The 27898-nt window shown below is 40.0% G+C and overlaps 1 protein-coding gene across 2 annotated transcripts; it reads left to right on the top strand.

The window, feature by feature from the left end:
- Positions 1–27819, top strand: LOC146667890 (uncharacterized). Of its 2 annotated transcripts, XM_085409638.1 has the most exons (11): positions 1–130; positions 289–343; positions 1179–1388; positions 1537–1686; positions 2263–2304; positions 3201–3280; positions 3569–3656; positions 3771–3881; positions 8648–8890; positions 11729–11813; positions 26275–27819. In XM_085409638.1, the coding sequence occupies exons 2-10, from the start codon at positions 316–318 to the stop codon at positions 11788–11790; spliced, it is 1014 nt and encodes a 337-aa protein (XP_085265764.1). In that variant the 5' UTR covers positions 1–130; positions 289–315; the 3' UTR covers positions 11791–11813; positions 26275–27819. The 2 variants fall into 2 exon arrangements, with proteins under 2 accessions (XP_085265764.1, XP_085265765.1); XM_085409639.1 differs by lacking the exon at positions 26275–27819 and having other exon boundaries at positions 8648–8894.
- The last annotated feature ends 79 nt before the right edge of the window (positions 27820–27898 follow it).

The following is a 27898-nucleotide window of genomic DNA, read 5'->3' on the forward strand; positions in this document are numbered from 1 at the left end:
CACAGCTTTAGGTTTATGGGGAACAAACAGAGTTTTGTGGCAGCAGGTCTGCAAAGAGAGTCGCCTCTGAAGCAACAGAGCAACAACGTTTCTTCTCGTCTACGGCGTTTGAGCAACGCCGCTATCTCAAGTAATGTGGTCAGAGTTTTGGTTGATCCTCTTTTTTCTGTACAGGCATGCAATGCTCTGAAGCATTAAGGAAGAACCGCTGCATATGAAAGCAGAACCTTTAGACAGGAGGCATATAAATACGGATACTTTATATTTATTTCTGTTTGGCTTTTCCAGCTGCTGCTGCCATCCAACAGACTTACAATGCCATCAAGTTTCTTCTTTATGCTGGGTAAGACTGTTTATATTATATTATATTATACATACAGATATTATATATATATATATATATATATATATATATATATATATATATATATATATATATATATATATATATATATATATATAAATGTGTGTGTGTGTGTGTGTGTGTGTGTGTGTGTGTGTGTGTGTGTGTGTGTGTGTGTGAATGAGAATGGGGTGTGTCCCTCAATAGAAATTCTTCCATCTGGGTTCAGATCGTAATTTTTACAATGTGAATTTAATAAAATCACATAATCTGACAGAACATTGTTTTCGCAGATTAAATGTGAGAGTGTTGTACGTTGCACTTAAACCACTGTGTGCATAAAAAGGTTCTCGGGCACGCTGCCTTAACACACAGGAAGATTCAGTTCAATAAGGCTGCGTGTGTTTTATATAATGGGAACTAGGTCTTATATCCTGCTGTAGTGCTTTTGTGCACGATTTCACATATGGCTGTAGAAATGTGTAGAAATGAAAGTTTTTGTAACATCTGGGGAGTAATTTCCCAAGTTGTTAATACATTGTATTAAAGTTATTTTCTTGCTATATATATGTCGTATTTTTTTAAGATTATGAGCTGAAAGTGGACGTTTTATAGGTGTGTATTGTACTACCTGCGAGTTTCATACTGTGTTAAATGATAAGGCACTCTGAAACAGTGGGTCTAATGCGTTTTGGGTAAAAGGAACTGGGGAAAGACAAGAGGAAATGCATAGAAAGGCCAAAAAAGGTATGCTGAAACTGAATTTAATGATAAGGTAATCAGGTTTGATATATTGTTTTGACCTATTAGAACATTATATTTATTTTTTGTGTAGGTTTGGTTGTGGGGACCGCCATAGCAAACAAAACAATACTTGAGACAGATCTTATCACCTCCATCACCAACACCACCAGCACCTTCATCACCAACACCACCACCTTCATTACCAACACCAGCACAATGAACACGACCATCAATTATGATCAAACTACCATCAAGACAAGCAACTCAAGTACTGAAATGAACGTCAGCACTGAATCTTCTGGTGAGAGCTATTATCTGAACTCCTTTTACAATAAAGCCTATACTGTAAAGCAGTTCTTTCAGATATTTTAACCCTTGTAAATGGTCCAAACTTCACAGTTTCTTATTTTTCTTAACATAAAAAAAATGTTTTGATTGTTTTGTTGTAGGAAACAGCGCAATAAGTGTTGCTACTACAGGTAGAGCAAAGCCCAGCAGTCAGACTGTCACTGAAACTAAAAGGACCACAAAACCTCAAACCACACCTGCACCGGGTGGTCCTGTGGCATCTCAAACCACAAAAGGCACATTCCCGAAGAGTAAGCTGGGACTGATTTCTTACATTACCAAAATCAGCATGATTATTCATAGCTCTCTGCATGCCAATAACTGTGTTGATTGTAATAAACCCTTCATCTGCAGATCAAACAGATGAAACAGTTGTTGCAACAATCCAATTGAAAAGGTTCGCACGATTTTGCAGTTCTCCTCATTTAGCTCACAGCCTCGTCATGCAACCGTTTTTAGTGGAAAACCTCAGATAAACCCTGGCGTGCTTGCATCGAGGCACGTTTTGCAGCTAAACATCCAGATATTTTCTGCAGGAATAAAACAAGAATGATGGAGGCAAACATAAGTTCCAGAGGCCAGAATTGGCCTAGCAAAGATACGAATTTGGTCCACTGGACATCTTTGTGGCCCTTGATCTTAAATGAGTTTCCCTGAGCTAGAGGAAAGAGTTGCTTGAAATTGCTTGAAACAAAAGTGCAAATGAATATGAATATCCTTAATGTCAGCTGTGGGTGTTTTTCGATTGGATTATGGATAGACTAACGTTTTATGACAACTCATTGGCAGGTTTTTTATTTCATACAAGCGTCTTGTATATCTCACAGGTTCCACGTCCAGTCCAAAGACAGCTGGCTCTGACAAAACTGGTGAGTTAAACATACGTCAGCATGTCTGTGCCTCACAGAGGCTAGAACTTTTCTGTCAAATCTAGTGTGTAAATCTACAGTCACATGCCACTTCATTAAGTCCACCTGTTCTTCTGCTCATCGATCAAATATCTGCTCAGCCAATCACATGACAGCAACTCAATGCATTTAGGCATGTGCATGAACAAGAGAGCGTCAGAATGGGAAGAAAGTTTTATTTAAGTGACTTTAAATGTCACGTGATTGTTGGGGCAGGATTGAGTATTTGGGACAACTGCTGATCTGGTGGGATTTTCCCCACACAACCATCTCTAGGGTTTACATAGAATGATCTGAAAAACAGAAAATATCTAGTGAGCGGCAGTACTCTGGGAGAAGGAGAGGATAATAGATTGACTGCAGGGAAAAGCAACTCAAACTATCAGTTTGTGCTCGACACGAGGTGTGCAGAAGAGCGTCTCTGAATGCACAACACATTAAATCTTGAAGCAGAAGGGCAACGGCAGCAGGAGGCCCCATCAGGTGCCACTCCTGTTGTATAAGAACAGGAAAGTGAAGTTACAGTTTGCACAACTCAACAAAACTCGAAAACTGAATTTGAAAAATGCTACCTGATCTGTGGCGTTCTGGTGGTAGGGTCAGCAATATGCTGTAAAAGCATGGATCCATCCTGCTTTGTATAAATGTCAGAATGGACCAGAAACTTCTGAGGAATGTTCTCAGCACCCTGTTGAATCTACGCCTCGGAGAATCAAGGCATCACTGATTGCATAGTGTAACTAATGAAGTGTCCTGTGAGTGTAGGTCTTTACTTGGAGGTCTGTGGGTCACAGTGCATAGCCACAGTGTTGGCAGATGTGCTTCACTCTAAACATGAATTGTATTTCCTCCTTCAGGTATCATCATTCTAGTCATTATCATCCTCGTGGTTGTGGCATTTTTACTTGTCTGTTACGTGACAAAGAAAAGAAGAAGAGTAAGTAAAGAAGCTCTACATTCAATACCCAACAAAGAATGGTTTGACTGGGTTTCATACTGTTTGCTAAACATGTAGGTACAGACAGCGATTTATTCATAAAGACTGGGAGTGTGCGGGGAACTGATATCCTTGTTTGGTCCAAAGATTTTTTCAAAATGTGTGGTATCATGGTCATATAACTGCAGCTTTTGTTGCTCAGTTTAAGCCAGGGATCTGTGTTGCATGTAAAGAAAAACATTTAAATAAAGGCACTAATGCGTTCCCCTGTGTTCTGGATCTCCTCAGCGCTACTCAGTTGATTTTTCCTCCAGACAAGATGAAGTCAACATCCCTCTCAGCACCGTGGAGCCTGTTGATACCGCACCTCAAAATGGTCAGTTATTGGCTGGAGACAATGTGTCGCCTTAAATATAACATCGTTCTGTTTTTTGAACCAGGTTCCTCCATCTGAATAAATAAACATTTTTCCTGTCTGAATATTTTTCAGGTCTGAAAACCTTCGAAAGTACAGAAACTACTGCGAAAGAGCCAGAAGAACTGGAGGCAAAGCCAGGAGGCGCAGATGAAGTTAAACCCGAAGCACAGGAGGAGCAGAAAGGTAAGAACAAACGATCTTTTTCACAATATTTGACTTGTCACAATAGGAAACCCAGATTTTACTCACAACTTCAACAACGGTTTTTTGATATTGTACCAATAATTCACTTTGAATTTTTCACACCAGCGCCTTTCCTGTTATGATGTGTTAAAGAAAATGGTTTCCGCGTGTGTGAAACTCAGATAAACAGCATGTGTTTGGTGGATTAAAAATGGTGTGAGTGTATAACGGTGTTTGCCACTTCCTCTTTCTTAAGATGTGTTAAGAGAACAAAAAGGAAGTCCTGTTCGTGACACCGCTCCTCACACGTTACCGTAGCAACATCCACGGATGCTGTAAATATTGAAATAGTGAAATCTTTATGTGTACATGACTCAGACGTTGACTTAACGGTTAACACGAAACTTAAAATATGAAATGAAGTCAGTTTGTTTAGAGGGAAAATCTGATGCAATACACACCAGTCTGACTCACACAGTTCTCCAGTATTCTGAAATGTGTGTGTGCACAGCTAACAAAGTTTTCTAGTTTAAAAAAAAGCTCCCACAACAGATGCCCTGCAGTACTTTAGCCCACCACTTGATGGAAATGGGAGCTAAGTTAAGAAACAAGGAGTATGGTTAGTTTCCCTTTACCCAAGTAGATGCAAGATCTAATAAATAAATAAATCCTGAGGTTGTGGAAAGCTGTATCCCTAAGCCTTTGTGCAGGGAATCATGGAGATGAGCTTTTGCTCTTCTGTGACTTTTATATACAACATTGTTCCCTTTTTGTCATGCACTTGCTCATTAAAATGTTGTTGCTTTAATATTTTCGTTTCCTTGTAAATGAATAAAGTTTGTCCGATCCTAGTATTCTCCTTGTGTGACATTGTGGCGTGTCTCTCTGCCTTCCCCAACAATGTCTTGTCCCAGTTGTTGTGAAAAGGGTCTGCTTTTTGTTTGTTTCCCCCTCTCGTGTGACAGTAAAAATGAAATTTTGCCATCTGCGTTTGATACTAATGTTGTCTAATCTCTGTGACAAGAATCTGTAGCACCTACTAGAAATGTACACTCACTTGCAGACATTTGGGGAACTGCTACTGTTGGTTTTGTGGGCAAAAGAGGTGTCAAGACAGCAAGTTAGTTTCATTGTTTGTTTAAATTTTTTTTTTATATCTACTATTTTAGGGCTTGAAAAAATCATTTTAAATTTGAAGAAGGAAAAGTTGATTTTGGGGGGGGGGGGGGGGCAATAGTTGAATTCGGTGTGAGAGGAAACAAGCATATACGCCCTTTTCAGGCTTTGGAAATTGAAGCCTGCTAAACACATGTCATTTCCATATAGGTAGTTTATGACATAGTACTGTGTAAAAAATCTTGTGCCCGTCGTTGCTTCTTCTGTATTTTACTGGAAACAGGTGCACACATTGAGATAAGCACATTGTTGTGACTTTTGCAAACTGCGTGTCGTGCAAAAGGGGTATGGGCTGACGTTTTTAGGAGACTTTTCACTTGTCTTGTCTTGGTGACCACTGAGAGAGCTTTGCACTTCCAGAAATATTGCATACTGATTCAAACGGTGCATTTGTTACAGTTTATTTTGGTTGGGTTTAATATTTTTCTTCAGGATCAAAATTGCTGTACAGCTATTTTATATAGAAAGATTTAACTAATGACACAAAAGCTGACTCTTATCACCCATTATGATCTTTTATCAGGACCGAGTACTCCTCTGGCCAGTGAGTTGGCAACATTATTTATCATTTGTATTTGGACCGATCACAAATACTTCTCTTTTTTTCTCTGTACAGTGGCCATTTTTAAACAGAAAACTGTGTTTTAACCGTGGATACATCTCAAATATACAGATCAAATAACGCTCACACAGAAAGCCAGAAATAAGCAATAGTTACTCACGTGTTGTCGGTGTGTTTAAGCATCAAATCAAAGCAGGCAGGATTTACTCACAATTGACAGCAAAAGCAAGGAAAGCAACTGTCCTGGCTCTCTCTGAAATGAACCAATCAAAGGTCAGTTTGATAGCAAGTTACTCTGCACAGCCCTTGACCTGAAAGGCAGCATGTATAAAAACTGCCATCAGTCTAGAAACGCACAATAATTTGCTCAAATGTGGGTATAATAGCTTGGTATATCTACAGGAAGTGTTTGAGGTGCTTTTTTCAGCCATCCCACTGAAAAATCGAACACACGTGCTTCTATTTTTCAGCATTTAGAATCAGACTATATGTGTTAACTTGACGAGAAGCACTTTTTTCCCCCTTTTTTTTATGTAAATATTTAAATAGTGATTGTACTGTACTGTGAGTAAGTCAATACTGTGCTTGAATGGAAACACAAATCCAAGCTGCTGTTAACCAGCTGCTTTTGCTGCACTCAAAAAAATATTTATGCCCAAAATCCTACGTAAATGTCCCGTGTAACTTTGTAACATAACTACAATGCCAAATGGAATCTGGTCAAATGAAACCTAGTTGACTGGTATACATGTCAGCTAGGTTTCACATTTCACTGTGTTATTACATCTTCCAACAAACCGATGCATTCTCATAAACTTATAATAAATCTATTAAAAATACATAGCAGTGGGTTTGTGGTTTGTGGAAGCTGCCCCACCATATTTGAATTCAGTGGCCAGGAATGACTCCTCGCTTCTTACTAATGGCATTTTATATTTGCGGCTAAAAACCGGCCACATATGTAGTAAGTTGTGCCTCAAACTTTAAACTCAAGATATTAAGCATAATAACTATGGTTTATCATTAGAGGCGAGGTCTTTTGATCCTTTTCCTCCTCACCTAAAATCTCATCTACTGAATTGAAGTCAGGGCTCTAACACAAATGCTAATTAATTACAGATATTATTGCACGTTCTTATTCTCAGTAGATTAGACATGTAATCTTACTGTCTGCAGACAGCTGACAAGTTTGCTATATAAAAACACCAGCTGGCTATAGGCTAACATTATGTCAGTTAATATTAGGCTTGAGTATCCTAAAAATCTCACCTTTCCTCTGATAAACAGTTACATACTCACGTCATATGAAATTTTATTTAATTAGTGGTGGAGTCCAGCAATTTTAGACCCACTTCAAAGGTTTCACTAATGCTGGCAAACAGCAGGTAACACAAGCTAACAACAGCTAACAGAGGCTAACAGTAGCTAAAACAGTAGCACTTACCAACAGCTCAGAATATCCCCAGCAACAATTCAACTCGGTATGGCTGCCATGGTCAAAAGTGAGCTGATTCACATTGCACTCCTTTCACATAGTTTTAGAGTCCTTTTCCAGAGTGAATAAAGTTTCTCACCCAACATTGACAGCTGAGGTAAACAGTAGACCGACAGCCTTCCACAAGTAGGAAAAAACCAAGTTATAATTTTTTTTTTGTTTTGTTTTTATCGGAGAACTGTACATGTGCAGCTTTTTCAATTACAAGGTATTCCTCACTTTATACTATATTTTACTCTTAAGGTAAAGGCTTATGGTGAGCTGTATGTGGGGCTGAACAGAAATGAGAAAAAGGCTTGTAAAGATCGGCTAGGCAGAGCTCAAACTGGAAAGGATGTGCAGCAGATTAGGGTGGTTAAGGATAGACATTGAACTCTTATAAAAAGTGAAGAGAGTATGTTGAGAAAGAGTACTTTGAGGAGCTAATAATTAAGGGAAATGAGAGAAAAAGGACGACGGATGGAGGACAGTGAATCAGGAAGTGCAGAGGACTTGCAGAGGAGTGGAAGAGGCAGCTGGTCCAGATGGACGGTATGAAGATACGTTTAACCAGGATGTTTAACACAGTTCTGGAGGGAGAGATCATGCCTGAGGAATGGAGAATGGATGTGCAGAGCTGCGTCACTACAGAAGATAAAACTGAAGAATCATACCATGAAGCTAGTTGTTGAAGCCAAGGTTAAGAAGAGAGGTGATTATCAGTGAGCAGCAGCATGGTTTCATGTCAAGAACGAGCTCTACAGACGTGATGTTTGCTTTGAGAGTGGTGATGAAGAAGTACTGAGAACGTTAGACCTGTTGTTTGCAAATAGATGTGTTGCCCCCTGGTGGCAGTTGAAAAAAAAGCAAAGAGTTGCGCATTGGCTTCATGTTTAAAACCCAAACGAAATAGTAGTTAGAGGCTGATTCATGCCAGGAATCCACCTGTGAAGAATAGTTTAGCAAAGGCTCGAATAACGACTGACCAGCCAGCTTAGTCATTCCACAATTACGTCTTGAAGAACAGCCATCTTCCTCTTTCCCTAATTTCTCCTTTCCCTCTCCCTAAGACTGGGTCAGATAATAATGGGGCCGCCCTACTTTCCCACAGCCTCCAACAGCTGCATGGCTGTGGCTCATTAGGAAGTGATCACTAATCAGCTGCATCATTACCAACATGGTGGCCCCCTCAAATGCTTTTGCCCAAGAAATATCATGCCTGAGGACAAACTACTTCAGGCTGTTTAAGTGGAAATGCTGTGATTATGGGGCACCTAAATAATTCAAACAGCGGTTCTGCAATGTCATCTAGATTTAAAGGAAAAAATGAAGAAATGTTTCAAGAATTTCACACAATTAACTTATTGCAAAAGTTTAACATTCTGTCGAAAAGGTATGACACAAATACAGGGGCATTCCAGTATTTTCAAACTCAGTCCGTGTGTTTATTCTACTTATCCACATTGTTTCAGTTTCCATTTATTTTAATCACTGTTTTTTATCTTGAGAACCACAAAAAACAGCTGTGCTTTCTGCTTTTGTTGTCCTTTACAGCTGAGACTGATAAATCTGTTGCTGATCCCAGCACTGAGTCTGCAACTCCAGCTCCTGCTCCCGCTCCAGACAGCTCTGAGGACAAGCCCAAAGCGGATGTAGCTGAGCCTCCTGCACCTGTGGAGTCCACTGTGGAAGTCAAAACTGATGATGAGGCCGCTGTCTCCAACAAGACTTCAGTGGAGTCCCTGAAGGAGACAAATGAGAACAACAGCAACAACGCTGGCTTCATTCAGACGAGAAGTTGGTATTTAGATCATTTGTTCCCTCTAAACATTCATCACAGGTCCTTCACCTTCGGAAATCCTAAAATACAGTTTACAGAAACGCCCGTATAGTACACTGAGTATGATGCAGGCCTTCAAACACTCAGGTCTCATGGATTTGTCTTAACAAATCCCAAACTCGCTCGCGAACTTACTGTTCTGCTATATGGGGTAAACGTTCAGCTCTTCCGTGTTCATATCCGAGTTACAACAAAATGCAACATTTCAACACACTGCCGTCTAACAGAGAAACAACAAAAGCAGAACTTTCGTGCATATTGTGAATTCCTTCCTCTATTTACCCTGAAAATCTAGATTACTGTGAAACATTGGAAGGTAGATTAAGACTTTTTCTTTCAGCCTGACATGTGTACACAGTTCTTAGTCAGTGTAATTGTGTAAAGGATCTTCTCTAAAATGAGTGTGAAAGAATGCCCCTTCTAGTGGTTGGATAGTGTAAGTAATAGGGAATAACAGCATGTGTAGGTGTGATCTTTGCGATCAGCTGAACTCGAATCAAACTGATCTTCTAAAAATTGTCTTTTTGTGATAAATTTATGTAAGCAAAATCACTTAAAGAGTACTGTGACAGACTAGAGGTGTATCCAGGGTGTACCCCACTTCTTACTCTGTGGCATCTGGGATAGGCTCCCCCACTGTCAAAGTAAACCAGGAAACACAGGACAAGCACGGCGACCGAGAACTAACCACGAGACACGGCTGAGAGGGAAGACAGATGACTAAACATAGAAAGAACAAACCCTACACTAGAGATGTGACACACTAAACATGGAAGGCAAAGGGACAAAACCTAAGAACCAGGAATCCCAAAGACACAGACATGACACTGACTGAGAAGACAGGGAACGTGGAACATGGAGCATTGGAGGCGCACAGAAGCAGACACCAAGAGAAAATCATAAATAATGAAATCAATGACTATAAATAACACAAAACACTCTGTCAACAACCATGACACCATTCAAATTTGGCTTAAGTCCATCAAGGTCTTCAGTGTCAACTTAATTATTAATTTATTGGTTGGAAAATGACAAAAAGCCGTGTGTATAGTCAACTTAAATTACTGGAAAAAGATTAAAAATATCAAGTATGATTGATCGGTAAAGAGATAATAATGCTGTATAGAGCTATTTAAAACTATGTTTTTACTGCCATTGTTTGTATTGGCACCATATGGGCATACGGGCAATGATATGGATATGTGGATTTTTAATATCACGTTACTTTGGACCTCTAACCTGTTCTTCAAGGTCAAATAAGGTCAAACTTTCACAAAATGTCTTTAATATCTTCTGGACATCAGGTCTTGTTTGATCACATAATGGCTTAGTGGGGCAGAGAAATATTTTGTACATAACTGTGGAAGTGGACTCTAACCTCCAACCCATCACTGTCAGGTGATGGGTTGTCAGTTTAAGTATTTTTCAGTTTAAATACTGCAGCATTGTCCTGTTTTCATGTGTCATTAAAAACAAATCAACCCAGTTTCAGTATGGTATTAATGCTACTTTCAGTTCAGTGATGAGCACCACCCCCTTGTTTGTGAGCTCTGACTTTATTTTTCTAAAACCTGGTTGCCTGTTTTCTGTTCAATGTAATGAGAGGACGTCCTTTGTGGTGATTTTGGGTAGTAATGTCCTGTTTTCAAAATATTTGCAACCCAATTCCAGTATGATTGAAACTGAATTGATAAAGACAGAAGACCTACAGTTTAATGCATTTTAGCATAGATATTAATAAATTCATAAATCCACAGGATAAAAGAAGAAATCAAACTCTGAGCTGGTGTCTATTTCCCCCCAAACCTTCAGAGCCCTACATTAAACAGTTCTTATTATTACAGACAGTCGGTGCCAGCTTAGACTCCTCAAAAGCTAATATGTCAACTGAGCACTCACCTTCCTGCTCTGATGTCTGGCCCTCCTCCACCTTCTTCTCTGACAGACTGACTCCCCGTCCTGAGTAAAATCCTTTCTGCCTCATCCTGCCCTCTGCTTCCTCATGGTTAAAAATGTGAGCTATAAGTCCCGCTATCCACTACAAAGGACACTGAATACAAGTTTCACTTTGAATGGGGTGCATTTCTGAACTCTTACTAAAGTTAAGATCCTCAAATTGAAGAAATTTGAGTCTAAGCAATAGAAGTATCACTTAACCTTCCTTGTGGCCATAAAATATGGAAGCCCAGGATGTCATATAGGTTGCATAAAAGGTGCTTGGTGTAGCGGTCTCAGTCTCATATCCCCCAACAGAGGACAAAAATTAATAGCGGGGTTTTACGAGGATATGGGGATTCTAAATATCACATTTTACCTCACTTTTACATTTCACATCTGCCTTACTTTTAAGCTGATCCCCAAATTTGTTACACCTTTAAAGAGAGTGTTGCCAGCCAGTTAGACATATACCGTATTATAATGCTACATATTAAGTTCACGTTATTCGTGTCCACTTATTTACTTAATCAATATCTACTCCTACATAATGTTTGTGTAATCAAAGTAAACATCTGTCACGTCGCTCTTATCTGATTTTTGCTGCACTGCAAACTTCTTAAAGCGCATTTAAACAGAAAGGCGAAAACAAAATGAATATGTACTAAATACAGCGTTATTCCCTTAAAAGTAAATGCTCCCCAGAGAGTGAGTTGCCTCTGCAGAGGTGTGCGCTTCTTGTTTTATCCTTGATTTGACTTCTCCTCTAGTTTTGACCGTCAAGCAAGTGGTTTTTGACATGATAGTGTGCATCCACAACGCACCCACAGCTACACCCTATTTCTGTTTCTTTTGAATAGATTTGATCTTCTGGGAAGTTCCTCTCGACTGTCCGGTGGGAGATATTGTGGCAGCCTGGTAACCGTGCTGTTCCTCAGAAACTTGGTAAGACTACATAACACTACAAGACAAATGCTGTGCTGCAGCTGCTCCACCGCTCAGCCAGCTTAGCTGTTAATAAAAGGACAACTCCCGCCACCAGCTGAAAGTCAACCACATACGACCAGCGGGCGTGCAGTGTTACAGCTTCCTGTCCTGAAGTAACTTATTAAAAATAGAAATACCATAACCATAAAATCTAAATTTGTCTAATGTCCAAGTCCTGAAATTGTAAATCATCTTGACAGCCTGACATCCAGCGGCTTATAAATACTCATCATGGGAAACTGCAACCAAAACCGAGCATAAGTGAAACATGAAGTAGTATTACATACACGAGTTAGTTAAGTTGATTGTTGAATCAAAGTCAATTTTGCAAGCTGCTGACTGGATCGCCATCATTTCCACAATTAGGCAATAACAGAGAGACACACCCAAGCCAAACACTTCTATCAAAATGTGTTTCTGCAAACTCTGAGTCATGCTTGACATCACTCCTTTATTCATCTGACGTCTCCCGCTCTGTTTTTCGCTGATGGATGACATCCTTCTCTCACACGAGTAGTAACACGGATCCTCTCGGTCTAATCATCACATGCTTTGGATGTAAGGCCCACATCTGCACCTGCAGTCCACCCTCTCTTCCTATCAGCTCAACAATGCTCCGGGCTGCAGCCAGAGGCCTGAGGAATTCACACTGCTCTTAACAGCTGATGATAAGCTCACATCTGAGAGGCTAACTGCTCGGGAGCTCGGCGTTTTCAGTCACGGATCATTTCCGCTCTCACAGAAACAGCAGCTTCAGAAATGCCGGGAATGTCCATTTCTGCAAAGGCAATCGCTTCTAGTTCTGTCTCTGATACTTGCTCACATGTTTAGTGGGTCTTTAAGATAAGAAAAATGAAGGCAATCAGCATGACTGTGAAATCAGCTATGCATTTACACAATATTACAGTTAACTATTTGATCATTGGCATCCAAACCTCTATTTCAAAACGTTCTTATTGTGCTGTCCGTAGGAAAAGTGCAGGTTTTCCCATTATCAATGATGAATGGGACTGAGACTGCTTTCATTTTGCTAACAGCAGCTGTGATTTTTCTACAGTGTCACGTCAAAGTACATTCTGTGACAAATCTTTTCTTCAGTAGTTGGCAGGCAGCTTTGTTTGTGGATTTAGACTCTGTGGTGGCAATTAGTTTTTCTTTTCCTGTAACTGAAGTTCATTTTTTATATGCCTGGCTATGTTGGACCAATGAAATGCCTCTCTAATTATATTGCTGAAGGCAGGAGTGGGCAATTAATTTTCCTAAGGAGTCACATGAGAAACTGGGACTGTTGTGGAAAGCTGCGTAATAACAATAATAATGTCAATAACAATATTAATAGAAAAATGACATAAAGCATATAACTAGACACATACTAATACTTAATTCAGTTCAATACTGAATTCAGTTCAGCAGTGCAGCCCTCCACAACAGTCCCAGAAAATATACATGCAAGCTCTCTAACTCTGCATAATACACCAAGCATATAAATGCAATCAGTTTGATGCCGTGTGTTCATTAGTCTGAGAAGCTTAGCTGGATGTGGTCTAGTGTTCTGAAATCAGCATTATTTTAGGCTTCAGAGTGAGTAATGAGCATGCTTAACAAAGCACTTACTAAAGCGCTTACGGAGTCTAAAACTCACAGAACCACTTTAGCGTGTGCCATCCATAGCACCTTACTTTATTCAAAGTGCAATGGAACAATGTAACTGTCTCTAGAAATATGTAAATTCTGCATAACAGGAAAGCCAAATATGACTATGTTTTATAGACAAAGTTTGCTTTTATAAGTTACCCTGCAGGATTCATTTACAATAAGCATGACATACAACATAAAAACATTGTTTTCTATCTTAGTCATGTCAAGAAGTAATTATTATTCTTTTTAATTCATGGTCCAAATGGATGGCATAGATCAAACAGCTAGCATGTGTTTGTGCAGAGGTGCCAAAGACTGCAGTTCATGGAATGGTCAGTCTTAGAGACACGTTAAAATACCCACCTGTACAGTAGAAGTGTACATGAAAATAATTTTTAAAAAAAACCTTTGGTTACTAATTTTCCCTCTTCTTACTCACCTGTTAAAACTGCCTAATCTGCACACGAGTGACAGGTCGATGTTACCAGCTGCTTGCAAGGCTTGATCTTTAATCCTCTAAGTTTTGAAGTTTGGAGGATTTTTATGCAGTTATGTGCCAAATAATATCACTTGCTGTGTTTTTAGTATCACTAGCAGTCTATATAGTTAGGCACAAAGGTGGCAGACATCAAAAGTTTCTCATCCAGAATGCTCTGTTTTATTTTGTTTTTTCATAAATCCAAAAAGTACTCAGCTCTAACCCAGCACGTTTTAAAGGTGTACTTGAAGAGAGATGAAAGGCTTCTAAGAAAGCAACTACATTTTTATACCTAACAAGTTAAGAGTGAGACATGATGCCTCAGATGCCAAAAGACACCCTGTGTGAATCTCTTAGCTGGCCTGGGAATGAGAACAGGCAGTCTGGAGAACCATCAGAAAAAAGAAAAGTGAAGACTGCACTGATCCCCACCTGGTTTGGGAAGTGATGAGCAAGGTGAAGTTTAAAGGCTGGAGGGGAAGATAATGGACATGAGCTGCCAGGTCATAAACTAAACCAGCATAATTAGACCTGAGACTTTGCTGTGTTATTTTCCAGTCAGAGCAAAGCTTTCATGTCTGATGGTTAATGTTGGTGGAAACTGCCGGTACCGCCTGGGAAGAATATTTCACGGTGAGGAAGAGGCAGAAGTGAAAGAAGGATAGACTCAGATTTTACTCTTTGAGACAAGCAAAGCTAGTAGTTAGCGGGAAGCAGCAGAGGCACTTACTGGAAAGGTGGTGTAGAAACAGGTCAAAGAGATGAAGAGAGATGAAGATCTGTGGCTGAAGATGGTGGTTTGCCTTTCCTGAGCTTTTGTGTGTGGAACACAAAGTAACACAAACAGTACAAAAGAAAATAAAAATATTAATACAAACTTTTTTCTGTTTTTTTTAGAAGCTGTCTCTATTTTCTTACAATTTTCTTGGGAGACATATAAACATAAATTTGTGGCGGGCTGGATGACAATAGCGCAGTGCTGAACACAGGGTCTTTATCTCAGTAATAACAGTGAAGGAAAGCTTCCTGCTCGTGAGGTTTGATGTGGTTCAATCTGGCAGGTCAGCCGTTACACCTGGGAAGCTTTGCAGAAGGGAGGGACTGCTGGAAAACACCGACAAGCCCTTCACACTGCAGAAACAGTGAAGAAAGAAAGAAACAGCTGGCGGAGGCTGGATCAGCCCCTTTTTCCCTACACGTTGTGCTGCTAAGCACCAAGTTTTTGCTAAAACTTTTCAACTGCAAAGTCACAAGACAGCAATTACACCTGTGTTATTTGCACTGCGTTTGCAGAATGATCCTGTGCATGCAGCTTTGAGAGAATGGTGGAGTGAACGGTTTTACTGCAATGATTTATTATGAGATGAGAGAAGTTTCAGGAGCATTGAGTTTATGCGATTTAAGAAGGCATGTTTAAAGTATCTTGTGGTAAAATACATTCATCGTCTAAATGTCTGTAAGGGTTGATCGTATCTGCATAACATAATGGATTAAAATAGCAGTAAATGAGCATTAGTGGATGGATGGACTGATCACAGAGCAGGGGATTTTCTTTTTGTTTAATTATAGTCTTGCTAAATCATAAGTAAATGGTCATCTATATCAAAGTCTCTCACGATCGCCAAAATATTCTTAAATCAATTACTATATCAGATTTACATTACTGTGCAAAAGTTTTGAATCACTCATTTCTTTATATTTTGCTCGGAAAATGGGAAATAGTCAGAGTGAGTTATTGGAACGTGTGCAAAAATGGATGGAAATACAGTATGTTAAGGCAAAAACAGAGTTTGTACAATTGTAGCAATTTTTATTCTTCAACACAGCCTGAACTCTCTCGGGTGATCTTTCTTCTAATTTCTTTAAGTTGTCTTCAGGAATAGTTCTCCAGGCTTCTTGAAGGACATTCAAAGCTCTTCTTTGGATGTTGGCTGATTTTTGTTCTGTTCTCTGTCGAGATGATCCCACACTCTTTATTCATGTTGAGATGCCGGGTCTGGGGAGGCCAATCCGTGACTGATAAATGTTCCATTGTGTGTTTTTCTATCCAGGTATGCTTTTACTGCATTGGCAGTGTTTGGGATCATTGTCTTGCTGAAAAAGCCACTGCCAGTCAGATGCTTTCAACATGGTATTACATGGTGGATTAAAATCTGATGGCACATTTCTTTGTTCATATTTCCATAAATTTTGAAAGATCCCCAACACCACTGGTTCAAATATAGTCCCAAACAATGGAAGGAGCCAGCATCGTGTTTTACAGATGACTGTAGATACTCACTATTGTACCTCTCTCCTGAGCTCATCCTTACTTACTGAACCAAAAACTTCACATTTGGATTCATCACTCCATCAGATCAGTTGCCACTAATTTTCAGTCTTGTGGGGAGGTTTTTTGGCACAACTCAGCTTTTTCTCCCAGTTCCCCTTCCTTAAGCATTGCTTCCTGACAGCTACCCATCCACTGGGACCATTTGTGATGAGGCTTTAATTAACAATAAATGGATCAACTGAATGATAGCTGTGTCTCTCAGGTCCTGTGTCAGGTCTTTGCTGGATTTTTTTCTTATCTCACAAGTTTGTTCGTTTTGGTCCATGATTTACTAGAATCGCCATTTCTCCTGGAGTATTGCTCAGAATTGAATCAAACTTCCAAACAATGATCACCAAGTTTTATTTTCAGATCGTCTTCAGAAAATGATAGTTTGCAAGTTAGCGCATCCAATATAGAAACAATCTATAAAATGTGCTTCTAAAGTTAGGAATTGAACTCGTGTTTTTAGGGACATTAAAGGAAATGAGACTGTGCTTTAGTTGAATTCTTTAAAATGCTTGGAAGGAACTGACCTGTAGCAGAGGTCAAGGTCAACAAATCATTGACTAACCATTCCAGGCATACAAGTGACTGACTCTTCCTGATGAAATGTAAAGAGGATAAATCTGTCAGTAGCGTTTGGCCTTTGACCTTTGGAGATGACATTTTCTGTAACACCTTTCAAATCTCTTAGAAAAATGTGCTCTAAACAAAACTGAGTGATGGGACATGTTTTTGTTTAGTGTGCTTATTTGGAGTGAGCCTCTTTTGAGGTCATAATTTGATTTGGTAAGAAGGCTCAAACACTCGCAGACGAGGTCATCCAGACTTTTTCAACCTGAAATCAGGGCAAAACTTTAAAGCATGACGTTGCAACACTTACAGCAGATTAACACTATGTGCTGTGTTTTTATATGTAGAACTTCATCATCAATCTTTAACAAAACCACAGAGTTTACCCTCTTTCTTTGGCTGCTTGACTTTAGAGGTTCTGGGTTTAAATCCTTCACAAAGGTCATAGGTCACATAGTCCTTATTACAGGGTACACAGTGACTGCAGAAGGATAATGTGGCCTCAGTGTCAGAATGAACTGGCTCACATTCTTTGCCTGTCACTGAACAAGTCTCTGCAGAACTGTGTTCGCAGCAGCCGTTGCGATGAGTCGTCCAACACACATTTAACAATTCGTCTAGTCACTCTACTCTAAGTGGAGCTGTATTTCTCCATCATACACCTATTTTTTACTGCATGATATTAAACTGGAATCCTGCTGAAGAATATACAAAAGCAACAATGAGAGTGAGTGCTCTGTTAAGGTCAGGGCAGCTGCAGACACTACAGCCAAGTAGCTGCTCCTGTTACAGTGGGGCAAAAAAGTATTTAGTCAGCCACCGATTGTGCAAGTTCCCCCACCTAAAATGATGACAGAGGTCAGTAATTTGCACCAGAGGTACACTTCAACTGTGAGAGACAGAATGTGAAAAAAAAATCCATGAATCCACATGGTAGGATTTGTAAAGAATTTATTCGTAAATCAGGGTGGAAAATAAGTATTTGGTCAACAACAAAAATACAACTCAATACTTTGTAACATAACCTTTGTTGGCAATAACAGAGGTCAAACGTTTACTATAGGTCTTTACCAGGTTTGCACACACAGTAGCTGGTATTTTGGCCCATTCCTCCATGCAGATCTTCTCGAGAGCAGTGATGTTTTGGGGCTGTCGCCGAGCAACACGGACTTTCAACTCCCGCCACAGATTTTCTATGGGGTTGAGGTCTGGAGACTGGCTAGGCCACTCCAGGACTTTCAAATGCTTCTTACGGAGCCACTCCTTTGTTGCTCGGGCGGTGTGTTTTGGATCATTGTCATGTTGGAAGACCCAGCCTCGTTTCATCTTCAAAGTTCTCACTGATGGAAGGAGGTTTTGGCTCAAAATCTCACGATACATGGCCCCATTCATTCTGTCCTTAACACGGATCAGTCGTCCTGTCCCCTTGGCAGAAAAACAGCCCCATAGCATGATGTTTCCACCCCCATGCTTCACAGTAGGTATGGTGTTCTTGGGATGCAACTCAGTATTCTTCTTCCTCCAAACACGACGAGTTGAGTTTATACCAAAAAGTTCTACTTTGGCTTCATCTGACCACATGACATTCTCCCAATCCTCTGCTGTATCATCCATGTGCTCTCTGGCAAACTTCAGACGGGCCTGGACATGCACTGGCTTCAGCAGCGGAACACGTCTGGCACTGCGGGATTTGATTCCCTGCCGTTGTAGTGTGTTACTGATGGTGACCTTTGTTACTTTGGTCCCAGCTCTCTGCAGGTCATTCACCAGGTCCCCCCGTGTGGTTCTGAGATCTTTGCTCACCGTTCTCATGATCATTTTGACCCCACGGGATGAGACCTTGCGTGGAGCCCCAGATCGAGGGAGATTATCAGTGGTCTTGTATGTCTTCCATTTTCTGATGATTGCTCCCACAGTTGATTTTTTCACACCAAGCTGCTTGCCTATTGTAGATTCACTCTTCCCAGTCTGGTGCAGGTCTACAATACTTTTCCTGGTGTCCTTCGAAAGCTCTTTGGTCTTGGCCATGGCGGCGTTTGGAGTCTGACTGTTTGAGGCTGTGGACAGGTGTCTTTTATACAGATGATGAGTTCAAACAGGTGCCATTCATACAGGTAACGAGTGGGGGACAGAAAAGCTTCTTACAGAAGACGTTACAGGTCTGTGAGAGCCAGAGATTTTCCATGGTTTTTTTTTTTTTTTTTTTTTTTTTTTTTTTGGCCTGTCCCGTTTGGCTCTTTTGCCATCAGAATTGTTGTCTAAAGGCAAAGAAAGATGCCCAACGGATTTACTTTACCAAACTGACCATCCTAGCCTTGCCGTAATGGTCCATTTGATTCACCTTTTATTGTTTATTTTATTTTCACTTACTGAATACGGGACAGACTTGACTGGGGGAAAGAAGGGGAGAAAGAAAGAGGGAAAGAGAAACAGCTGAGAAGAGGGACGGGGGAGAAGGGCAAAAGACAAAAACCAACAGAACGGGCAGAGAAAAAAAAATGCATATATCAATCACCTGGATCACCTGCTGAGAAAGAAAAAAGAAAGCAAGCAGAAGAGAACAAGAGTAATAGAATAAACAACATCACAATGATATATGGGAATATGACAGTAAATACTAAATGTTAAACATTATTGTGCAGCACATAAGATCAACAGAACACAGTGTGCTTTGAGGTAGGAGCCAAAAAGGGTGTAGTTTGTGGGTGTGATCACCAGTGTGTACACCTGTGAGCATGGACGCGCTTGTTTTTTGTTTTTTTTTAAAAGGTTCCTTCATGTAATAATCTGCTAGAGGGTGTGGGGGGGCCACAGCCCCGTCCTCCAGGGCGTGAAGCAGGTGTGGAGGAGATCAAAACTCCAGACATCCAGAGGCCCCCAGAACACAAGAGACCAAGGAAGACCAACAGAGGGGCAGCTGCGCCACTGTCCCGGAAAGAGCTGAGGAGAGTCCCAGATGAGGGCTCACTCAGCAGCCGCGGAGCAGAAGCCAGGGGGAGTTGCAGTGACGCGCCCGTGAGCTCCGCCGGCAGCCAGCTGCGCCTGAGTGACCGAGCCCCAGGCCGAGAGGCCGGGGGCACCCCACCTCCGAAGTGGCCCGAGCGAGCCCCAGGCTCCAGGCCCCGATAAGCGGCCGCCAAGGAGTGAGCCGGTGTGTACCTGGACGCCCATCCCCGGACACAAAGAACCACCAACGCACCGATGTCTGAGGGGGTCCGCCACTGGCAGGGAAAGTGGTGGTAGGGGGAGATAGGCCTCCAAACCCTGGAGGGCCTGAGATGTCCCCAGAGAGGTGGCGCCTGACACCCAACCTGACATATAGACACAGACATACAGGCACACACAGATACAAACATCCATTCCCACCCTCATGCTCTCATATGCACTTACTCCACACTCAACCAACGTGGAGACAGACATAAAGAGACGTTGTACACAAAAAGAGATTTTCCATGTTTGAGGTGACCAAATACTTATTTTCCACCCTAATTTACGAATAAATTCTTTACAAATCCTACCATGTGGATTCATGGATTTTTTTTTCACATTCTGTCTCTCACAGTTGAAGTGTACCTCTGGTGCAAATTACTGACCTCTGTCATCATTTTAGGTGGGGGAACTTGCACAATCGGTGGCTGACTAAATACTTTTTTGCCCCACTGTATACTTTTCCTTGGAGGAGGCATGCATAACTGGTGGGAGTGCAGTCCACAGACAAACAGGCACACAGACGCCAATACAGAGCCTTGCATTGGCCCTTTGACGATGATATTAACATTGCACTGACCCAAGAGAACTTGTGCATACTCCCAGACATAGAAATTAAAAAATACTGGAAACGTCTCATTTGTACTTTACCTTTGGCCTCAATCTTTTTATTTTAAGAGTTGTCAAAGAATGCCTGACCTTGACCTTCGCTATTTACACTTGAAGCATTTTACACAGTGTCACATTTTCTAGATTCTTCTTTTGTGCTTTGAAAGTGGAACCACAAAACATTTAAAGGAACTAATTTAGGAGTTTATGTGTGTACCATGCTGCATTTCACTCAAAGGACAGGACAGTGGGGAAAGCACAGTGAAAACACTTTGTGGAGAAAGCAGAAATAATAGCTTAGAACTACTGTGAATTGACGTATCCTTGGGCAAGATGCTGAACCCTGAGCTGCCTCCAATGCATTCATCAGAGTGGAAGTGAGAGTGTGTATAAGGTAAAAGCGCTGTATGAATGTGTGTGATTGGGTGAATGACACGAGTTACTAGCCCGTCACTAAAAATGTGGTGTCACAGTGGGTCAGTTTTTTGCAGTCTGTATCTGTATTGCCTTTACTCTGCCTGGTTACTAGTTTTTTAGCAATTTGATCAATGGCAGCTGAACGTAGTTCATGAACTTGGCATGATAATTGATTCACAGAATTATTCATGGGAGATTTTGTATATATGTAAAACATATGAGATTGTTAACTTGGATATATATTAAAGAGTTTTGATTCATTTCACACTACTTTCTGTGCTGTATTCAGCTGCTGTACATTACAGCTCAGCCTGCATAGATAAACCCTGTACACTAGTCCCCTGGTATGACCATCCCTGCCCATGTCCTTTTCAATATTAAGGAATGATGAGGATACTATATCACATTGTTCAGCAGTCACTTCTTCAAGCATAGCTGTCATGAATCTTGAATGATGTAAGCATCTTTAGACACAATCAATAGTGTAACTGCTGGGAGGCGGGGACAGTCACACTCAGACATGATACAGTTCAAATTCAGCTAATCTGAAAGTGGCCATGCTAGCCTCTGTCTAAGGCTATAATTAGGTTAAGACCTATATGGTGACTGTTAGCATGTTCACATTGCCGATGTTGACATACCAATGCTCCAAAGGTCACGTTTGCGATATTCATTATCTTAGTTTAGCTTGTTGCCATGGTAACATATATTAACTGATGCAGAAAACAAAGGTGAGGGCATGTATTAAGTTTTCCTGGCATTTACAAACCAAAGCGTTCTACAAATGTTAAACATGACTGATCAAAGTTATTATGGCTAATTTAGACTAGCTGGACTTTCAGGGATTCCAAACCCTGCATTAAATTTCTACAGGTGCAAAGAAGTAGAAGTAGAAACCAACACTGTGAGCCTGTCTGACTGAATGGAGGAAAAATAGAGTGTTATCTGGACCAAATCTGATATCTTCCGATCTGTGGACCAACAAAATTTACTCCAAAACAATGAAGGCAAGAGATGCAACCATTTTCATGTCCAAAACTTAATGTAGCTGACCTACGATTCCCCCAAAAAGCCTACAACATAATGCTTCCTCTCTGGTTGTCCTCTCCGGGCTGGTTTTTAAACATTCCTCTTCGGGCTTAGAGCAGTTGGCAGGGCTGCTGTGATCAGTAGGGCCTGCTGACAGATGGACATTCATCCACCTGCTGGTATCGCCTCCGGCATCAGCTTCACATTCCTCAGGCGGTGTCAAACTGTCAGAAACACACTGTGACTTTATTACATCTCTGTTTCTCATCAGTAACACACGGTTTAAAGTGAACTTGGGTCACATGACAGATCCTAAAAAGTCGAAACTTTGTTTTGCTTTTATGTTGTGAAGTGAGTCAAGCTTTTAGTTCTTCTATATCGAAGCATTCAAATGGAAAAACTAGACTCTTTTAAAATCTATGCAGACCTGCAGACTATAATCCGCATATTACATTGACAGACACTAATGTTTAATTTATGTTGTTGTGGTTGTGCGCATTTGTGGAGGTATTTGCCTACAGGGAGCCTAAAAAAGGGGCTTTCAACTGCCACAAACATGCTCAGTCTGTAAAAAAACTTACTGCGTGTCGCTTGTGCATCTGTCAAATGCTGACATTTTGAGTGGGCCAGAACAGAAAAGGAAGAAAAGCTGAAAAGAAAACAAAACTCCAACACAGATTAAAAAAATTAAAAAGACAGCATGAAAAGTATGTTATAATCAGTGTTGGGTAAGTTACTTTAAATTAGTAACTTAGTTACATTACTAGTAACTAGTGATCTAGTATCATAAGTAACTCAGTTACTTCAAGTTACTCGTTACTTTCAAAGTAACTAGTTACTAGGGAAAGTAACTTTGGTTTTATTCATAATTTTCTTGTTAATGTGTTGCCTCCATAACTTTGCCAGTCTTTTGACTAGAGACCAGCCCGCCATTATAGGGAAAAATCATAAAGCCTTTGAATGAAAACAAACGCTGTTGTGACAGTGATGTACACTGTTTTGATGGTATACAATCGTTTGTTGTAAGACTCAGATAATTATTTTTTAAAAGCTGGACATTTTAAATGAGAATAAGAGAGAAACGTATTTCCTTGTGCCCCCCTCTCCCTGTTAATGCCCTACCTGGCCCCCTGGCAACACTTTGCTAGACCCGCCCCTGCACAGTTACCAGCTGTCAGCTATGTAAAAAAGGATCCTGGTGTTATTTGTCTCTCAGAAACAGTTCATAACTTCCCTTCAACTCATTCATGTCACCTAAAAGGTAAACCTGTTTCTCCATCACCTGTTCAGCTCTGATGATTCAGTAAGGACATCTCCTGGTTTCATCTTCATGTTTCCCTCTCACCAGATAACCAAACAGATATCATGACCAGCAGCTTTTACAGCTGTGGCTCCTGCAAACATCAGCTGATACTAGATATTAATATTAAATAAATTCTAACAACAGCTGATCAAGCTTAAACGTGCTGCTGTTGTTTAGCGCGACATCCGCTGTGTTTCTTTTCACCTCAATACGAAACGCGTGATATTTTCTCTGAATACGAGACGATTCCGTTTTTTGGCAACTCTAATAATTAACCTTATGAACAAAATAAAGTTCAACATCATTAACATCATAGCACCCACCCAGCTGTATAGAAACTCCATCATGCTAGCTAGTACGCAGTACGAAAAAGTCAGAATAACGAAAATAAACTCCACCTAAACTTGGGTTATATCTGACACAGATAGACTGCAGGTCATAACTTCTTACCTGAAGTTCAGTTCACACTCGGACCAGCGGCTGCCTCGGGTCTCTCTTCCTTGAGCGTCCCCTTTCTCTCATCCACCTGCTGGCCTCCACCACTTGCTAATGTTACTGAATCTGTGGAAGCTCCGTGATAGCCACCACACGAAGTAACGAGTAACGACCCTATCTAAATCCCAGTAACGACTAACGCGTTCCTGATTTTGGCATAATAACTAGTTACCGTGCTCGTTACCACAATAATAACGTAGTTACTGTAACGCGTTATTAAGTAACGCGTTACAGTCCCAACACTGGTTATAATTCAATCTTCTTCATGACAGGCCACAAGCAAGAGTAGAGACCGGCTATAGTACAGACTTCTGACACCTGCCCCATCTAAGACAGACACTTTCTTTCAACACGCTGCCAACACTCGACTACCACTGAACCATAATTTCACTATAATGGATACACACCACAAACTTGATGTGTAGCGACTACTAGCGGCACTAATTATTGACCAACTGGCAAATATGCTAGCTAGCCAGGAACCCCGCGCCTTTATAGCGCTAGTCAGCAGCAGCTCCTCGTGTCCCCAGGTGTTGTTTAAGTCACTAAAGACGTGTTCAAGAGGGAAAAAAATCATTAAGCTAATCTAAGTAAAACTGTTGGTACCACAACACTAAAAAAGCAAAACATTAACTTCTAGAGGTGAAAAAATGAAGCAAATGCAGTCGTATAGATCCTTAAATGACAACTTGAAACTCAAAAATGAACATGCTTGCAGTCTGGTAAATAAATAAAAATGGTATCTTTGTCTAATTTTTACTGTTTTTATAGCTGAACTTAGGTCACGTTTAAGTTTGGTTTAGGTCACGGGAAGCTTTAAAGGTTGAGGTAGAGTCATTAAGGTTGCACTTGCTTGTTTTTCTGCATGTACATGTGTTTTAAGCATGTATTGTGCTAGCACCCCATCAAATATCACTGAATTACAGCTGCACCCTGCTAATCAAATTAGCTAAAACTGCTAGCCACTTAGCAAACTGTCCAGCTCTACTCTGTCATCCAAAATATGATCATATCTGGCATAAATTCCAAACTGGAGGCTTCAAACCATTGATTCAAAAACCATGTTTGATGTCTGTCTTTTATAAACATATATTTAAATAGTTTCGTAGATGCTAAAAATCTACATTACTAAAAATTTCTGCTGTTTTAAGCTACCTTATGAGAGCAGCTCACCAACTTCAATAGTTCTACCATATGAGATAAATTAGTGTTTCTTATCTTACCGCATCGTATTCCTGTACTGTAGTCATTGAATGTGTGTGTATTCTTCCATGAGTAATGATATTAAGATTACTATTACTTTGACTCGCTGATTATGTTGTCTGGGTGGAGGCACTGCATTAAAAGTAACAGTGTGTTATAAAAGCCACAGAATACACAAAAGATGAAGGTGCTGCAGTTAGTCTGCAAGATGTGAACTGAAACTTTGTCTGAGGCTATTTTTATGAAAGCGTAGTGTAAGTGTCCATAGATCTCTGTGATTATGAACCTCAAAGCCACAGATTGTAATATTTTTTGTCATTATATGAGGTGATGTTGTGATTATTTACAGGTAAACTATAAATCGCCATCATGTTCCTCTGTGAGCACCGTTTCTCTTGGTTCAGGAAAGTTAACCTTAGACTAATCAATCTGTCAGGTCTGAAGCATTTTATCATCCAGGTATTTTTGTGCAAGTCTGTATAAGTCAGTAGTCCTAATAAAAACTTCACAAAAAACACACAACTTAAGGTCATGACACATGGTGTAACCTTTTCAGCTGTTAATTGTGTGGGTGAGGTATCATGAGAGTCAATGAGCAGCAATTATACAAATGGGATTTTGAATGGATGGTTATTATCAGAAGAGAAAAGTAAAGTTGATGTATTTAAATTTGTTTTGTTCGAGTAGTCACGGTTCTTGTTTAAACCAATTTTTTAATTGTTCTTTTGAAGCTTCCGTACTTAATTTGAAAATTGATGTATTCAAGTAAAGATTCTGAAAATACCTTTTATAAAAATTAAAAGTCAGCTCATTATTTGGACAAAGATTTGTAAAAACTCTAAAAATGAGCCCTGCAGTGCTGTTGTCACTTGTACCTCCGGGACTTGGTTTGTTTCTGTTTAAACACTTACTAGTTAACCATAAAACACAGCAATAGATGTAGAGTTAGCATTATGTCAGTCATCCTTTCCCTCAAACAGATGGTTCTCCATAGGGATCAAAGGTCATGTCAAAGGCCACATAAACTTGGCCAAAGCAGAAGTTACAAGTGGAAAAAGCAGGTGATTGCAGAACACGTGAGTGTGGGAAAGGATGCACTGTTTTCATTGCTCTGTTTCTTTTTTCTCACTCTCTCTCTTTATTTTTTTTGCAGACCAAAGGAAAAAAGAGGCCGTCGGGGAAAAGGATATTTCTATTCAAAGTGTATTCACTGATAACTGTGATACAAGCTTGTTTTTTTTTTTTTTTTTTTTTGTAGCATATACAGTAATGTGGAAAAGTCTTGAGCCAGCCAATATTTCTTTGTATTTTGCGAGACAAATCGGAAACATTTTTTATTTTTAAACATGTCCAAGTATACGTGGACGTACAATATGTAATCAAATACTGAGTTTGCATAATTCTAGTGAGGTGTGAAGTTAATATTTGGTATGACAACGGAAAACTTTCTTGTCATTTCTTAAAGTAGCCTTCAGGAATAGTTCTCCAGGCCTCTTGAAGGACATTCAAAGCTCTTCTTTGGATGTTGGCTCGGTACCAAACGACTGCGTTTGGGGACCGCTGGCATAGTGGATAAAAATCTGATGGATGTTTCTCTGAAAATGTCAGGTACTACGACTGGAGTGAAACAACAGCCAATGTCCAAAGAAAAACTTTGAAAGACCTTCAGAAAGCCTGGAGAACTATTGATCAAGACCCTGCTACCAGAACGTCTGGCTTCTTGAAAGCAAAATACTTTTTAAATTGAGGTGTATCTCAAGACTTTTGGACAGTGCTGTAAGCTTTTTCAAAGTTAATTGTTCGCTTTTCGTTGTTTTAGTAATTACTGAACTTGTCTTCTGAATATGTATTGTGGCTTTTATTCATCACTGTTCAGGTCATAACCCCTTCAATAGACTGGCGCTCTGTCCAAGTGTGTACTGCACCTCTTACCCAATGGCTGACAAACACCAATCAAACCATTTTGTTTGGTTTACACTTATTGTTAACCAATCAAAAACAAACAAACAAAAATGTTAATTTAATTTAAAACATTATACATAATCCATTTGAGAGGCACACAAAAGCACTTACTACACGTTTTTGCCATATTGTAAAAAAAAAAAAAAGTGTTATAAATTTACAAGGTGAGTGTGAAGCAGAGAATATGCATTCAGATTTGCTCACTTAATAAATACACTGGCTGTAAGTGGTAATCATTTCCAAAATGGTTGTTTAAGAATCACCCGTTTCAGGCATTCAGAAATAATGTAAAAGCACTCCTAACTAATGGATCTATTAACTAATCATTTAAGCACAATTTTAAACTAAAACATGCATATTAAGGTTTTCTACATTGGTATTACTGGCCTTGATATAAATAATGTAAATAAATCCATGCATAAGTGTGTGTATATACAATGATTGGCTTGATATGGTCACTGCTACTTCACCAAACAAAGTTATTTGAATCCTGGCTCCAAAACTCTTTACTCATTTTTGGCATGTATTTGTAAAATATGAATAATATGAAAATGACAGAGGCTTGTCAGATCTGATCAAATTGTGCTTTCCTCAGTTTAAGAGGAAGTGCTTTACAGAAGCTCCATTTTGCTGTTTTACGTTCTTCCTATAACAGTGTGAAGCTTCGTGTTGCACCACTTGTTATGACGTGACTTTCGTTTGAATTTCATTTGATTTGTATTAAATAAAAACTTTTTTTCTTTGTCCAGAAGCCTATTTTTCTTCCCCCACCGTTAGCAAATAGTAATTAACATTTGGTGAGGTGTAACACTGTG

This window comes from Rhamphochromis longiceps, linkage group LG6 (genome assembly GCF_057381845.1).
Source record: "Rhamphochromis longiceps isolate RC_006_pf linkage group LG6, R_longiceps_female_GT1.1, whole genome shotgun sequence".
Lineage (NCBI taxonomy): Eukaryota > Metazoa > Chordata > Actinopteri > Cichliformes > Cichlidae > Rhamphochromis > Rhamphochromis longiceps.